Genomic DNA, 18,378 nt, shown 5'->3' with positions numbered 1-18,378 from the left:
ATGCAAACAATGTCAGTCACCTTTGAAATATGCTAGGAAGTATTTTTCTGTACATTTGGATGTAATTTGCACATAGGGAAAAAACAAGAGAACGAAATAAAAAAATTACTTGATATTGACAAGTACAACCTTTGTCAACTCTTTGGCATTCTAGGATCTAGTCTTGGCAACTAACTTGATAATATGCCTTGGTGCCAGCAAATGATTCTTGGGAATGTTATGGGTATGACGAGTCCAAGAATACTTTAAATATAATGATGAAATAAATGTAGGCATTTTCAAAATTATATACCACAGTGGGGTAAACTTCTGTTAACTACATATATATTTTGCTAGATAAGTCATATTTCTGGGAGTTTTTTGTCATGGTATAGTTCATATTTTCTAAATATCCCTTGAAAAATATTGACCCATTCTAAGCTATTTTCAGTGGAAGCAAAATTCCTGTGACCCCTGCGCAAAGCTGTGGGACAATTCCCTCCAAACAAACCAAGAATGGATAGTGGAAAAAAAAAACATTTTAGATACCTCACAAAGAGATGAAAATGCCTACTTGATCTGGGAGTCTCTAGTTACTCACCCTGGGCCAGTTAAGAGGGACCTGCTGATTTCAAAAGATTGGTCTTTTGCAATCAAAAGGAGACCTTTGAAATATGTTTGTCTAGGAGGACATTCGGGTATTTCTCTTGATTGCAAAGGAAGAAGGTTCAAACCAGAAAATAATATTTGATGTTCAAAATAAAGGAAACATCTCACATTGTCTTAAAGAGCTCCCTTTTCCTTCTAAAACTGGCAGTAAAACAAGGGAGAGTTTGGACTGAGCTACACTGTCTGTCACCTCTATGGGGTCTGTAATGAATTTGCACATTTTACTCCAACTACTGTATATCTAATCAAAAAAAGATGTCCCCATATCCCCCTGATCTAGCGCCAAACAGTAAAAGGTGATTCCTTATGTTAACAATTTCAGCGGAATGGCTTATTAAAACCAGATTTTAGGGTATTATAAAATGCTTAGAAGCCCTTTAAAATGTCAACTAGGATCCCCAGAGACCACGTAAAATGTCAACCCAGCTCAAGCGCCTGTTTTAAGCAGAATGAATTAGCAGCGTGCTGTCGGAGGTTGTTATCCAAAACAATCAAGCTCTCTTTGTACTTTCTGTATGAAATGGGCCACTCACTCAGAATAATCTTGTAGATTTCAGTAGATGACTTATTTATTTAGGACCAAATATTGAAGGCATCCCGTCTACACAGCCCCGTAGTTAATTTGTTTCCCATATAACTGGTATCTCTCTAACCCTTCAAAGCTACTTAATTTAGGCAATATCCTTTTCTTATTCTATGAAAGGGCACCTGACATGACTAAACCATGCTGATGTAATTATAATATGCTCTTCTTTCAAATAACAAAAAAATAGTGTTATCTTTCTTGTTTCATTTAGGGATTTTGGAATATTTCACAAAATATCATTTTGTTACATTAATACTATAGTAGCCCTTATTCGAATTATCACAGAATCTCAGATGTCACCAAGTACAAAGCTGATAAATGATTAGCCAACCTTTGCTTGAAACCCTACAATGAAAGGGGACCATTATCATTTGATTAGACATCTCTACTCATTAGAAAGTTTTTCCTTAAAAGAAGTTTCAATTTGCCTTTGAACCTTCCAACCATTTCTCTAATTCTGTCCTGAGCCAAGCATAGTAAGTATAACTACTCTTCAGTATGAATGCCCTTCAAATACTGGAAAACATTTTATCATTCAATTTCATAAAGTCTCCTGTTCTTGAGGGTAAACGTCCCCACTGAAATGATCTCATCCTCATCTAGTATGACAGTAAGGTGCTTTGCAATCTTGATTGCCTACCAGTGGATGCTTTACAATTTAAATTTGGTGCCCAAAACTGAGTATTTCAGACATGGTCTGACCAGAGAATAATACAGTGGGTCTTAGGGACCTGCCTAGACCTGGAAACTATGCCTCTCTCAATATGGCTTAATCTATACTTTAACTGCCATAATGCATTGTTAACTCACGTTGATCTTGTAGCCCACTGAATTCAAAAATGATTATTTTGATGTTTTTCTCTTATGATACTTGTAAAGTTGGTTTTATGAACCAAGGTATAGGACTGCACGTTTTTTCCTTATAAACTTTAAAGGATTTTTTTGAATAATGACTCTATTATCCATTGTCTTAGATACCCCTCCCCACTTTATGTAGACTCCAGACTTAGCAAATATTCTGTCTATTCCTTTATCCAAGCAGCAGAAGGCCAACTGCAGATCCCTATAGGGCCCTTCATTGGCCTCCTCTTTCCAAGTTGACATTAAAACATTAATGACTATTTTTTGACTCTGGTCATTCAACCAATTATGAATCTACATATATGTATATTTTCTACCTCACATCTTTCTCTATTTTTCACCAGAAAAGAATGAAGGATTTTGTCAAATGCTTTGATAAATTAAAAGTAAGTTAAATTTACAATCACCTTGCCCTCAATCTAGTAACTATTAGGAAAAAAAATGAAATTAGAATAGAATGAATTGTTCTTGATGAAGCCATGCTGGCTCTTTGTGATCCTCACTTAGTTTTCTATACTAGATATCAATCTAGTATCATTAATAATAGAGTTTTCAAGAGTTTGGGCAAGAATTGAAGTTCATTGGCCTATAGTTTGCATAATCTATTATCTTACTTTAAAAATATTTGGGGGCATGTGGTTTCCTCTAGCCTTATAGTGCCTCCATTCCTTATAATTTCTAATTCATCAAAAAGCTATTTTAATAAAAATATTACAAATAAAAATTTTAGAAATGAGCCATATATGTACATATACATATATAAGGCATATATATATACATATATATTCAGAATGTGTTCATTTATATATGCATTTGTATTAATTTCATTTATTCTTCAATAAATTTTTTAATGAACCAGAATTTTTTTATATAGAAAGAAGAATTTGTAGTCTAAAGACCTCAAAATGTTATATACATACATGTTAACCCCTCAAGCTTAGATGTAGACACAGAGATTATAAACTTATGGAGGGCAAAAGCATTTTGCTCAATGTCTTTTGCATAGAACCTTATTTAAGAACGTGGCTTAGCAATTAATATTTAATGGCAACTACCTTAGCATCAGATTCCGTCTTCAGCCAGAAGCCTCTGCAAGGACTCCTTTATATACTTACTGTATATAATACTTATTACTTGGCAGCCTTGAGAGAAATGAATCATTTGCTATTTATTTTCCAAATAGTAATTTATTGGTATAGTATAGTATTTATTTTCTGTTTTCATGATAAAACTTAGAATACAGAAATATATTTGTTTACCTTGTTCATGATGTTTAGTGTATGATTTTGATGGCAATGATAGAAAGAGAGGGCATGGAAGCAAGAAGAAGGAAAGAAGTGAAAAGACTTCTCTTGTTTTTCTGGGACTTAAACTGAGGTCATAAATAGCTTTCTTAACAAATGGTGGATTTTCTGTTTCTTTCTGTATACATATGTGTGAATGTAGCTTTTGTTTATGCTGTTTCCATGTTACGTTGAAAGCTGCAAAGGCCAAGTAGGTGTTTTTAAAAATAATTCTGCAAATATGCTCAAGGCTAGAAAGAAATAATAGTGTACTTTATATACACATATAATTTATATAAATATACATCTCTGTACATCTACACACATATATACATATATCACTGAAATTGGTGAAGAAGGACCAAATTAAGTATGGAAGAAATTTTCTTTTCACTGCTAATATGTTAGTATAAAGTATATTAGCACAACCCCCCCAAAAAAAAATCCCCACACTATTTATGCATATTCTTTGTATTAGCAGATAACCAGAATTGTTCTGGCCTACAACTCTTTTTACAAAGTGTCAAAATTGCAAATTAAAAGTATGATTATTTTAGCTATTAATAATTTAGCCTCTTACCCAGTATCTTGCTGATGTTGGAATTGTGCATGTCAGGAAAGGCTTGAAGAATTTTCCTCCGTTCATCTTTAGCCCATACCATGAAAGCATTCATGGGACGCTTGATGTGAGGTTCATTGCTCCCACGCCCTCTGGATTCCCGATAAATTCTGGACTCCGAGACCCCTGCACTTCCTAAGAGAAAGAAACAAACACAACCACACACACACACACACACACAATGAAAATAATTCCAAATTTATATTCACATTTTAGAAACTCTCCAGTAGATTTTGAGATCTTTTAAAGCATGAACCTCTTCTCTATGAAAATATTTCAGGTTTTGGAAATGGGTTCTAATCATGTGTGGTGTCAATAAAGAATATATTTATGTTTTGAATCATATTGTAACAGTTTTTCCTTTAATGAACCTTGTGCTGCCCCCCCCATTTACTTTTATAGTCGCACAACAGTAGTCTGTTGTATAATTTCTTCTCTGAGTTAGACATGGTACCTTTGGATTGGGGTCAGCAAACCATAATTAGTGCAGCAGAAATAATGAACAAGTTAAAAATCCTTTTTTTTCCTAGCATGAAAAATACAAATTTAGTCAGTTTTGAGTGAAACATAATTATGGAAGAGGAAATTACAGGGGGATTTAAAGGTTGCTATATACCTAAGAGTGCATATAACTTGTTTCTAGGCATGGGTTCTTTAAACTATAGTTACCATTAGATGAAAATCTGAAAACAAAATGCAAGAGGTCTTAGCTAATAAGTGACAAACACACATCTCTAGTGTGTGTTTGAATTTCATTTATTTATTTGAAATAGCATGCTTGTAAATGCACAAAATAGCATAGTAATGATAGACTATAAAGTGAAATAGACATCTGAAAGTGATAGGGAAAAGAGCAAATGCATTAACATGTAGTTACATATGCAAAATACATAACCATAGCTTCAAAATATATAAAACTATCCACTTAAGTAGTTTTCGCTCCTTTCAGCTGAATTAATCCAAAGAAATTGCATGAAATAAACAATTCTTCAGAGTAACTCAGTTGGTAGATTCAATAAGCTAGATTTTACCATTGTTTAGTCACAACTTTATAGTGTTGCGTACCTTTGAAAGTCACATTAACTCCTCTAGGTAGTGAAGTACTATCCCATATTAGTACTTATTAAGTTACTGCCTCATTACACTAATGTCCTCATATGAGTTAATAAAACATCTAAGGGTGCCTAACTTAGGTGATGAATATAAAGAATGAAATTTAGAATACTACTTAAGACACTATGCAACAGGTTCTCAATGGCTACATTTACAACAGATGCACTGGATCTGCTACTTTACTGGTCTGAGAATAACAGAGTAAAGCTTGGTAGATTCTAGTACTTTGGTTAATCATAAACTAACTCCTTGCAATTCTTTACATTTCCCCTAAAGAAATAATTGCAATTCACTAAAGCTAGAAGATCATTTCAACAACACATCTAGAAATAAGAATTTTTGAGATTAAAGGACCCATAGTTATCAACTAGACCTAGGCCAAATAGGACTTTTTCATCTTCTTTTATATAAAGTTGTTTTATATTCATCATGTGATCTCTGACTTCATGAAAGTTTGAGGGTATATAAACATAATGGAAGGTTTTTTAAGATAAAAATATTTTTTGATGTTTTAAAACTGATGATCATTGAGGGAGACCTCAGAATGGCTAAAAAACTTAAAATTTATGAAATACATTAAAAATAAGCAATCTTTTTAGTGACAAAGAAAATTCATCTTTTAAAAGTGACTTTTGTCTGTCTGGGGGTCTTCGTGTGTGTGTGTGTGTGTGTGTGTGTGTGACACCTCACAGTTCAAAGTGCCATTGATTTATTCATTTCTTCTTAGAGAAAGAAGGCTAAGTGATGAGCCAATCTATAATCGTCATCAGCATCACTGACAATATGTTGAAATTAAGGAAGACTACATTTTGGAATAATCCTTTTATACTGAGCATCCTTTTTTTCCCCTTGTAACTTTTGCAAAAGGCTTGGTTCATGCCCCTAAGTCCTCCATCCCTACTCCCCCCAAAACCAAATACTCTAAGATACCAGTTATCTCTTCCAAGGTTATTCATCCATTTAATTTAGTAGTACCTTAACTGGGTAAACTGCTCACCCCAATATCATAGTTGCCTCCCAAGGTAATGGAATGTTATCTCATTCTGAGGCTAATTATGAGAAGGTTTGTCTCCCAACAACCAATGCCTCTATCTGAGGTCAAAGAAGATCTTGAATGTGTGTGAAGGCCACATTGCCCAAAGGAACAATCATGAACTCAGAAAACATTATGCACAAATTCAACCACATGTGTTTTGACTAGTTAGGACCCCTAAACCTTCAAAGTTAATCAAAAGACAGGATCTTTTGAGATCTATGTCACCAGTAGAGATTTTTCTCCCTCTCTAAAAACAATAAATCCTCAAATTGTATTGTTGCTAAGGACTTGTAACCCTCATATGGATGCTGGTACTTATATTGATGTGTGGAAGGCTAGTAAAAGATCAGACACCAGGCAGGCATGGAAAAGCATGCCCCAAAGCTTTATCATTCTCTGTTCCCACTTCCGACTTGAAAGGTGGTTACCTATAAAATATCCTTCAACAAACTCTACTGGACTATACATTAATTGTGCATTGGGTTTTGCTTTCACCTTCTAATGGTATAAAGGTAACATTTACCACCTAAATATTCTCTTAGAGTAATATTGGGGAATGGACTAGAAAACCTAATCATCTTTCCAATCCTTGAATTAACCCCCTGAATGGCCTCTCACTGGAAAAGTATTATTTGCACATCTTCCTTTATTCTTACACTTCTATTGCCACATAAAAAAGAAAATAATATTAGCTGTGTTTCATCAAATCTATAAAAGTGCCTTGATACTTGAGCCAGGTTTGCATTAGCCAAATGTAGTTTTAAAGAACTGAGCCAATTATATGGATGAATTCAATCCCAAAACATATATGTGTATGAAATAACCAGTTAAGTAAATTTTTTTGCCTCAATCAGCCATAAGATTATTCGAGTTCTATTTTTAATTAGTGTAGACTTGATCTAAGAGCAGGATTAGACAAAAGCAAAACAGGAGATGAACAGGTATGATCTGAGGGCTGCTACAAAGTCCTGTCTGACTTAAAATATCTTCTTTAGTGATTGGCCGTAGTGCTGGATCCCTTGCTATCTGGTCTTTCCATTATTATAAGTAATCACTTTGGGGCAGACAATATAGAAAGGGGGTTTGTCTCCAAGATTATTAAACTATACAAATATTGCATGGTACAGAAGATGGAGTCCTAGTTATAAGTGCAGGATAAGGGAAATTGACTTCTTCCTTAGCTCATGGGTGTTTCTGATTTGACTAGTTGTCACCCTTGATAATTTGGTACAGAGAATAGAGAACTTGGTAGAAGATATAGGATAGGGGAGTTTCAACATGGGTTATGGTGAACATAAACCTGGGAAGCTGCTGTGACATCTTGGGCAAAGGATCAAAAAGATGGTGGTTGCAGAGAGATGGTGTTAAAATACAAAATAGGGTATTCAAAAATAGGAAGCAAGAGAAAGTCCTGAAGATAAATTTTGATGACTGACAGCCTTTACTTAGTGTGTATTTCTAACAGATGACATGTTAATAGAGAAAAACTTAATTTGTTTGATCCCATTTATTTCACAGACTGATGGACTCTTAAAGCTGGTGGGTACTTTAGTTAGAAGACATTGTGTCTAATGCCCTTACTTTATAGAAGAGGAAAGTGGCTCAGAAAGGTGAAGGAATTTGCCTAAGGTCGTATAGTAAGTTAATGGTAGAGTTGGAACTAGAAACCATATCTGAAGGCTTCCAGTCTTATACTCCTTCCAATACACCATATTTTGGGGAGTTTGATTTTTCATTTTTATAATTGAAAATGTATCCTGATCAGGCTTTGTTCTGCGTAAAAGATACGTATGAGGTATAAGATGTATAAGACATCAAAATAAGCTATGAATATAAAACTCTGTAAAATGTCTTGTAGGCACAAGAAATAAGGAATGTAGAATGAGATGCTCCTTGCTGTTAAACAAAAAAAGGCATAAGCATTTGATTGTCATAAGTAGACACTTTTGAATATTATTGGGAACAAATAAATTTTCACCAACCATCAGAATCTCCACTCATATTGAAATCCATCATGGCATGGCTGAATTTTCCTTCTTCATTCTGTTTCACTGCTAGCTGCTGAGTCAGGCTCTCTAGTGTTGTTTTGTCCTGAAAAATAATAATGATGAGATAAATGCAGTCATGAAGAATATTCAGAGGCAAAATAATCAGGCCATCTACCAGATGGGGGGAAGGAAGGTAAATGATCCAGGTGATATCTGAAGGAATTTCAGGTTGTAGAAACTCTTATGGAGGTTTGGAATTTATGTTTGGTATGACTAAGGATACAAACGTTTGGCTCCTTGGATCCAAACTTCCCAAATCACAAAATGCGCATAGAAATCTCATGGAAGCAACCTGCTTTTTGACATTTCAAATGTCTGCTTCATTTCCAGCCAGACTGTTGAAGTATAGATGTGGCATTGGGCCCAAAGAGAGTCCTCCAATAGTCAGGTGACTAAATAATAGAAACATAATTCACAGTAGTGCCCTCTGTTGCCATCTCCCTAAATGCCATCTGCATTCTTCATGCAAGGGTAATGAAGATGCTTAAATATTCATTGCTAATTGCTTGTCAAGTCTCTGTACATCAAATGTGAATGCCTAGTACTTGGACCACAATTTGATTTGGACTGCTAAGCCAAAATATTGAATTGGCGAATTGTTTGAGACACAAATATACAAAAATTAGATCTGTAAAGACTTCAAGTCATTTAAAAGCATGCAGATTATGATTTGCATTCATGTAGAACATGCCACTACAAGCTATCCTTTTAATTTTTTTGGTAAGAAAAATGTTAGATCTTAAATTTATTTATGTTGAACATGGCACTATATCAGAACAGGAAAGTGGTTTATTTTAAGGACACTAGAATGTCTGCAGTGGTCAATTTAAATCTTTTTCTTATCTCCTCTGTATTGTCCAAAGGATGGTAGGTTTCCATTATAATTCTAAGATGCAAATTGAGTCTCATTCAATTTGGGGCAATTTTTTTTTCTTTTTCTGATGGTTAACTCCATTTTCTGAAGAATATGCATATACTCTGTGCATGTGAATTGTATATATTATATTCTATACCTGTGCAATTAGAGAAGATACTCATAAATGGAAATTTGCTAAGATTATTTATTTGCACATAAAAGATCCAACCAAAATTTCCAATCAAAGAACATTTTATTGAATCCCCAATACATTGATTGAGCTTTCCTCAAGAAAACTCATGACATTATAATGACTACACAATTGCTGAATAAAGACATTTTAAGACAATGACCTCATGTCTTATTCATCATTGATATCTACTTAGGATGGAGTAGTTTTTAATGATTCTGAAGAAGTTTTGTATGTAGTATTAAAATTTAAAGTAGAAAGTAGTTTAACTCAACTTAATTGATCTAGAACTGCCAGTGTTAAAACAGATTAACCATTTCAAATACAAAAAGTCAACCCCAAAAGATTTTTTTGAAACTGGAATTTTTAGCTACTTGATATGTTTAAAGTTTCTTTTGGTTGGGAGGGTTAGATAGTATTGAGTTGAGTTCAGCAGTACCAAGGCCACTAGCTGAACACATGTCTTTTTGCAGTAAATGTAGCTCTTAAGATAGAAAGCAGCTATATCCAAAAGCACATTCCATCAACACAATGTGATAGTCCCTGGGTCAATGAATACTGTTCTGTACTATCTATGGGAAACACACTGGGTATGGATCATCTATCAGATTTTGATTTAATAGTCTTTAGGGCTTTTAATGTTACATATTTTCTAGAGAGTTTACCATTCTGAAGGGCAGTTTTTCAGAACACTGAAGAAAAATGAAGGAAGTAAGAGTAGAAGAAAGAAATGCCAGGCAAATACTGAGATTCTGAGCTCAACTCTCTGGGTTTTGTTCTGTCTTAACAAAAAGCTGGAATGAGCAAGTGATCAGAGGGGGAAAGTCACACTCAGTTTTTAGCAACAAGGTGACCTGTAACCTACCACTACTAAAACATGCAGTATAATGAAATAATTCAATTAGTCACTGTAAAGTGGAAGTTAAGATAATTCTCAGAGGATGTCACTGAAACAGTAGATGTCAAAATAGTCAGCTGTGCTTTTCTTCTGCCCCTTTGCGCTGTGACTTTAGTTAACCCTCGGGCACACAGAAAGGGAAATGGAGGGAGGAGGAGGTGGAGAACATGTCATGTGCCTTTAATTATGATACATTACAACAGCATGTGAATCTGAATGGTAAGGTTGCCAGACTTCAGCAAACACTAACTGAGATTAAAAGAAGAAGACAGATATGTTTTGGTATACGGGTGAAATGGTTTCTTAACCCAAGTAGAGAATAATTATATAATTCTGCATGAAAACTGTCACTATACTGAAAGTAAAAAAAAATAAAATAAAAAATCCCCAAAACAAAACACTATATATGAGAGACTGGGTGATGTGTGAACAGCCAGGAGAGAGAGAAGGCTTTACAACAGCCCTGAAGGATTTAAACTCAAATGAGATATGAGGTGAGAGGAAAGGAAGTGAGTTGATTACAATGTCACATGAAATCTAGGGTTATTTATTGAAATACAAATGAAAACCAGGCCTGGCTTGATGAGTAAGCAGCACAAGTGCAGTGAAAAGGCCCATGCTCTCCCCCAACCAGGTGCCACTGTACTTGAAATTACATCACTGTACATACAGTCCTTTGGCCTCTTTTGATAGCTGTAAACAGCGTAGAGGAAGGAGAAGCTTCCTTCTGGGGCACTAATATCTAGGGTAAGAACAAAACTACCAAAGGATATGGTACCTCAGATCTGCCAATATTGTTTAGTATCTCAATTTATATCTGCTGATATGTTGAATAGTTTTAAGAAAAACTAGCCAGGTAGTTGGTACAGTGGATAAAGTATTGAGCTTGGAGTCAGGAAGACTCATTTTCATAAATTCAAATCTGGCCTCAGGCACTTAGTAGATGTGTGACCCTGGACAAGTCACTTAACCCTGTCTGTCTCAGTTTTCTTCTATGTAAAGTGAACTGGAAAAGGAAATGGCAAACCATTCTAGTCTCATTGCCAAAAAAGAAAAAACAAAAACAAAAACAAATGGGTTTACAAAGACTCTGACATGACTGAAAAATGAGTGAATGAAGCCAAGGATATTCAATACTTCATAATATTAAGTGTGATAAGTTCAGTCATTAAATTTTTGAAAGAAAAGTAAATTTATTTATAAATATAAATACATATTTTTAAAAAAATAGTCCTATAAACAAGTTCATTATAAATTCTGAAAGAATATTCTCCCATCATGATGCTTGTTTCCCTAATCAGAAAATAAAACTAGTGCATTCAAATGCAGAAAAAACACTGTATGACTCTCTAGGTGAATGAGTACTATGCCGGAGATGAATAAACCTAGAAATGATACTTAAATACATGCTGCAGTTGTGGGGCTATATATACATATATATATGTACCCATATATATATAATATCTAGATATTTAATATATTCTCTGTGTTATAAATCCTTATAAAGTATTCTATATATATGTGAATGTGTATATATAAAAATATATAGTTATACATTACGTATATGAGGAAAGACATTCATCTACTTGAAAAAGAACTATCATTTCAAGATATGTTATTTATTAGTGTCCATAGTTAAAATGTTTCAAATGAATATAGGGTAGAACATTGTACATAGGAATTTTTATTTTCCAAGAGATCATTTTCTTAAATAAATGTGTCAAAGTTTTCCCTGAGGCTCAATTATAATGTTTGTGGCTTATCTGCTCCCTTGATATCCTCTTCTTTTTTTCCTTTCTCCATAAGAAAACTTGCTGATGAGCACTACTTGAATATATATAATACACATATATGTTGTGTTAGGCACATAGAAGACACTCAGTAAATACTATGACCTGCCCATCTTTATATCCCTCTTAATATCTTGAACAGAGTCACTTTCTGGTAAATGTTTTCTGAAGTTAGTTTAATATAATATACATAAATAGTATCTATATGTCTTTAGGCATGCATGTACAAAGAAAAGTATTAAATGTTGTTTGTCTTTCTTAGAAGATAATGGTCTCTCATGCTAGTATTCATACAACTGTAGTTATTAATTGCCTAATGAAGTTCAGTAAGAACTTCCTAGAAAACTTGGAGGTAGTTTCTGATAGAAACAAAGAAAAGAACTGATGTTGTGGGTTCTAAGCTACATAAAGACCTAGAGAGAAATGTCTGTACTGAAAAGTGTTGTTCCTGTGTCATTTCCCCCCAACTCCCAGAGAAATATAGCCTCAGAGAGGAAAAGGTACTTTGATAGCAGTGGAGCAAGGAAGAGGAAAAGTTAAAGGCAGATGCTTATGTAGCAGTGAAAACCATATTGCCAAGAACATCAGGGCAGGGAACCATGTTGAACTTCCCCTTCCCAGATGTGAGTCTAACTCTACGGACTTTACATCATGCCTCAGCCGCCTTCTCGCCCTGGGATGTTCCCTTCCTCTACCAAACTTCTCCCTTCTCTCATTGATGAGTTCCTTCTGGCACCTACATTTTGGGTATGGACCCAAGCCAGTCACGTTTCATTATCCTCCTGGCTATGCTTTTGCTTCCCCAGACTTTGGCATCATGCAGGTACCTTCTCTCCATCCCCCACTCCCTGTGTATTTTCCTCCACTGGAAGGTTAGCTCCTCGAACAGAGGGAATGTCTTTCTTTTTGCTTGTATTTGTATTGCCAGTACATAGCACTGTGACCTGACTATAGTAAGTGCTTAATAATTGCTTATTGCCTGCTGGGAACAAAGAAAGAAAACACTAAAAGAGGGAACAGCAAAACAGTGTCATGATATGGGAGAGCAAGGGTTTGGGAAGAAGACAATGTATTCCATTTGGGACATGTTGAATTTGAAATGCTCTTTGGCCTCTGAACATGCACTACAATTTATTGCCTCCATGCCTTTGTTCACAATATTTTCTTTGCATAAAATTCTCTTCCTCCCTCTTTTCAACTATTAAAGTCCAAGTCATACATCTCTAGGAAGTATCTGATCCTTATAGTCTGCCCGTCCAAACCCTTTAACCCACTACCACCTGATTTTGTATCAACGTTACCTATCAGATTTCACAGAGCAAGTTTCTGTTGAATTTATTATGTAACATCAATCATTATCATTATCTATGTTGCTCTTAACCCTTGGCTAGACTATGAGCTCCATGTCGTATTTCATTAAACTTTGCATATCTTCCAATGTCTATCATAGTGCTCAATAAATCAATGTTTGTTGAATGTATCAATATTTTTCAATGCTACATTTTGTGCAATGGATTAACAGTGTTATAGGAAGTGACAGAAGAGGAATTCCAGAGATGGCTGGAATAGTACAAGAAAACTCCATTGAAAAGACAGTGTTTTGAACTAAGATTTGTAGAGCTAGTAAGTATCTGGATGAGTGGATGGGAAAAGGCAGATATTCCTGATGAGATGAAGCTTGTAGGCAAAGGTCTAAAAGGGGTATGTATGTGCAGGGATTTGTGGGATGATGAGGAGGTTTTGCTAGGGTGGAGAGTAGAGTGTGAGTTCGGAAACATTATGGAGCACCATGAAAAAAGAATAGATATTTGTAGTAGGTGCTTAATAAATATGTAGGATTGAGTTGGTAAATGATGAAATAGGGAGCCAGCGAAGGTTCTGAGTAGGAAAGAAAACATTTAAGGAAACTTATTCTGGCGGCTGTAAATAGAGTCATTTGGAGAGGCGAGATAAATTTATTAGCTAAGATACTGTTTTGATATGATAGGGGTTTGGACTAGGGTGGTAGCAGTATGAATGGAAAGAAAGGTGACAAGTGTGACATCATTAGTAAAATTAGCAGCAGTTAGTAATGAATGAGGATATGGAGAGCAAGAAAAAAGAAATTGAATAAGTTTTTAAGCCTATGTAAATAAGACTGTGAAGTCCATTAATGAAAATTCAAAAACCAGGAAGAACACATGTTTACCATTTGCTTGTTTGTTTTGGGTGGGGAATGGAGTTTATTTATTCCATTTGAGGTGCCCTATTTTCTCAAGTCTTTCACATTCCAGTTCCTCTTCCTTACATCTGCCAAAGTGGTTTTCCTAAAACATAAGTCTAACCATGTTACTCCTCTACTCAACATACTCCCTATTACCTTGAGGATTAAATATAAAATGTTTTAGTAGGCATTGATATCTCTTCACAACCTGGACATTTCCAGTCTTCTTACACTTTATTTCACTCCTCTCATTTTTATAATGTAGCTTGCCATTCCTCAAACATAACACTTCACCTCCCTTCCTGACACATTCTCCTTCCTCCCCTTTTACTCTCAGAATCCTTGGCTTCTTTCACAGGTCATCTCAGATGTACAGATTTCCCTATTAAGGTGACATTATGTACCTATTTAATACTCCCTGTTAAAATATGAGTTCCTTGATGGTGAGGATTGTTTATGCCATTCTTTTTAACCTCAGTGCATACATAACACAATATCTATCACAAACTTAGTGCTTAAAATGCTTTTTGATTTATTGATAACTGAGTATGAAGTAGTAGCAGGATATTCAAGTCAAACATCTAGCAGGTTGTTAGAAATCTATGTTTGGAGCTCACTGTGGGGAAGAAAGTATATAATTTAAAATATGAGTTTTATTTCTCGTCTTATTTTTTCTTCTACACACATATAAAAATTCACCATGCCCACTTTTTGTAAGTCATTGGGCCTCCACATAGTGACAAGAGTTGAAGTTCTGGTAAGGTTTTAGTTGCAGTTGATAAGAAAGCTTCAGACTTCCTGAGTCAGGATTCAAAAAAAAATAGGCAAAAAGCAAGATCACTCAAAAAGGGATACTTTCCTTACTTAAATAATACTAAATTAAATAGTGCATCAATAAATGACTCCTCTATTACTCCCTGAAATTTGGATTCTTATTGATAATAAGCATTCACATACATATACATGAACAAGGAAAAAAGGTTGGTTGTGGATCAACTATCATAATGAAGTCTACTTAAATAATGCTCACAAAGCTGTAAAACTCATAAAAAGCATATGCATGAAGTGTTAGAATAGAATAAGCCTATCAAATGTTGACTCAGTAACTGTTAAAAAAAAAAGCACATCCAAAAAAAAGTTTAATAGTCTCTTACTATACTAATGATAAAGGGAAGAAAGAACAAAAAAAGGGTTTTTAACCCTCCAGTTATGTGAACTTCCCAGACCACCAAAGAAGATGAAAGCTTATTTTTAATGTCATAATGATTTATCAGATGGAATTTTGCTTTGTATCAGAGTAAGTAAAATATGAAGAAACAATTAATTTGTCCACCCACTCAACCCTTTAGTTTCAGACTTGCTTATCTAGGATCTCCATTTTCTGTGGAATAACAATCTACACAGCACAACTTAACAGAATAAATGAAGTATGGAGGAAGGGAATCTTTTTTTTATAATCCTCACTAAGGTTTAAAATATGTATATTTTCTAAAAAAGAAAAACAAAGCTCATTTAGATTGTCTTGCTTGAGATTAAATAACTTCTGTCAAGGAAGCTTTGGCTCCAGTGAACCCTGCCCAAGTACTCATTTATCTGTCAGCCTTTTCCAAGAGTTTCTGGTAAAAGAGACATCCTGTGAGAAGGTCCACAGCCAGATCCATTTTTACCAGGATTTTCCCTCATCATTTGAACCACCTATTTTAAGCAAATTTATATACTATGGGTGAGACAAGCCTCAAAATCACATATTCCAAAGCCATTCAAGACTTATACACTCTCAGCTTTCCCATAATAGTCTATATGTTTCTTGAGGATAGGAACCATTTTGTCTTGTATTGGTAGCTCCATTACCAAAGTATGTTACCTAGCACTTAATAAATCCTTATAGAAAAAAACTACTACGAAAAAAAAATGTATGTATGTATATATTTCATGATGGCATCCAATTTGCTGGCCCAGATTTAAAGTTAGCTGGGTGGCATAGTGAATAAGAACATTGGGCCCAGAATTAGGAAGAACCAAGTTTAAATCTAGCCTTAGACACTTAATATCTGTGTGAGCCTGGACAAGTCATTAAGCTCTAAATAGATACCTTGATTTCCTCAACTGTAAAATGGAGATAATACCAGCATCTACCTCACAGGGCTGTCATGAGAATCAAGTGAGATAATATCATCTGTAAGGTGCTTAGCACAGAGCCAGCAGTCAAAAAATAGATGTTCTATAAATCCTTAATCTCTCCCCGCAAAATCTTCTGGAGAGTAATTTTAATTGGTTGACTACAGGTAGATCAGCTTCATTCGGTCAGACTGAACAAACTGAAACCTGTTAGTGGATAGCCCATTGTGTCCTTAGAGCAAACCTAAGCCCTTTAAAAGAAACAAACTTTGTAAGGTTCCTTGCCTTTTTACATTCCTCTTATCCACAAACCATTAACCTACTTGAGGAATAAGGTGATAGTTGGTTCAGACTTAAATATACCCCCTAAATGTATAGAAATGCCCCCGATTTCCCCCCACTAATTTCAGTAGGTTAAAAAAATGTGAAAGTTGATGGGAATTTCCCTTGTGGGTAAACAGAGGTATGATCACTGCCTCACAGAATTAGATATTTTGGAAAAGACAGGGTTGCAGGCACAAATACAAAATTTCTGTTGTTTCCAGTAGGTACAGGAGATGATCTGTGTGTGAAATGTGAAGTCATTGAGGCCAAGAGTTTATAATTTATAAGTTTAACTTTTTTTTTTTATTTTTTAGTGAGGCAGTTGGGGTTAAGTGACTTGCCCAGGGTCACACAGCTAGTAAGTGTTAAGTGTCTGAGGCCGGATTTGAACTCAGGTACTCCTGACTCCAGGGCCGGTGCTCTAACCACTGAGCCACCTAGCCACCCCTAAGTTTAACTTTCAAAGGAATTAATAGATTCACAAAGAAGGCACATTTGAATTACATTAGTAATGAATATTATCTTTTTCATTGTGTTTTTTTTTTATTTGTTAATAGTGCGTTAGAGATGGGGAAAATGTGTGGAAAAGAGGGGAAAAAGTAGGAAATAAGACAAAGTACTTAAATGTAGAGAAGACAAGAGTTGCCTTTTTTGACCAATTTGGCCAGAATTTTATCACAGAAGCCTGTTTCTTGTATTATGGTTGATTATTTTTTGATGTCTGTCTTTACTAATTCTGAAATTATGTGTTTCTTTGGTAACCTAAATGAATCCTTTATAGACTGCCAGAATTCAATGACAGTTTCAGAAAGTATTTTGCTAATTTCCAATTAGGATCTGTCAACCAACCACTGAGGGATGGGTGCAGGGGGAGGGAAGGTTGAGGTAAAGCATTAGGGTTAATATTGTAAAAGCTAGGAGCCCTTCCCTTCACCTAAAGAATAATGGGAAGAATTCACAACCCACAAAGGATGTCTAGTGGGTGGGAGAGTCTGCACATATGTAAACATAAAAATCAGAATATCATTTGCTGGCAATTGTTTCATAAACATTGGTGGACTTAGTAACTAGAGAGCAAACAAATGTATAGTGATGTTGTATGTCTGCTTCCATTCCAGTAGATTTTACTGCTGAATAAAAATATTTGGGTTTTCTTTTGCAACAGACATTTATTTTATTTTTCCAGTTACATATATGGGTAGTTCTTAACATTCATTTTCATAAGATTTAGAGTTCCAAATTTTTCTCCCTCCTTTTCCTCCCACCTGCACAAGACCGCAAGCAGGTTATATATGTACAATCCACAAGTGCTCTTTTTATCAGTTATTTCTATGGGGGTGGATAGTAAGCTTCTTCATTAGTCCCTTGGGATTGTCTTGGATCATTGCATCACTGAGAGTAGTTAAGTCATTCATAATTGTTCATTGAACAATACTGCTATCACTGGGCACAATGTCCTCCCAGCTCTGCTCACTTGACTATAAATCAGTTTATGAGTCCTTCCATGTTTTTCTGGGATCATCCTATTGGTCATTTCCTATAGCACAAGACAATTCCACCACAGTCATAAACCACAGCTTCTTCAGTCATTCCGCAATTGATGGACATTCCCTTGATTCTCAATTCTTAGCTACCACAAAGAGTTGCTATAAATATTTTTTGTGCAATTTCCCCCCCCCCCTTTTCTCTTTTTCATGATTACTATTGTTAACTGTTTCCCTTCCATCCTATTCCCTTCCCCATGATATTTATTCTATTATCCCTCTTCTTTCATCCTATCCCTCTTCAAAAGAGATTTGCTTCTG

At 35.1% G+C, this 18,378-nt stretch overlaps 1 protein-coding gene across 5 annotated transcripts in view; it reads right to left on the bottom strand.

Moving 5' to 3' along the window:
* Positions 1 to 18,378, bottom strand: part of SOX5 (SRY-box transcription factor 5) — a 503,326-nt gene that overhangs the window by 16,278 nt on the left and 468,670 nt on the right. For all 5 annotated transcript variants that reach the window (XM_043968274.1, XM_043968272.1, XM_043968273.1 and 2 more), the window contains exons 12-13: positions 8,129 to 8,237; positions 3,959 to 4,132 (exon numbers count right to left, since the gene is read on the bottom strand). In XM_043968274.1, the coding sequence (XP_043824209.1) occupies positions 3,959 to 4,132; positions 8,129 to 8,237 (283 nt within the window). The remainder of the gene's footprint in view (positions 1 to 3,958; positions 4,133 to 8,128; positions 8,238 to 18,378) is intronic.

Source organism: Dromiciops gliroides, chromosome 5, assembly GCF_019393635.1.
Source record: "Dromiciops gliroides isolate mDroGli1 chromosome 5, mDroGli1.pri, whole genome shotgun sequence".
Classification (NCBI taxonomy): Eukaryota; Metazoa; Chordata; class Mammalia; order Microbiotheria; family Microbiotheriidae; genus Dromiciops; species Dromiciops gliroides.
This window is presented reverse-complemented; position numbering and strand designations above follow the sequence as displayed.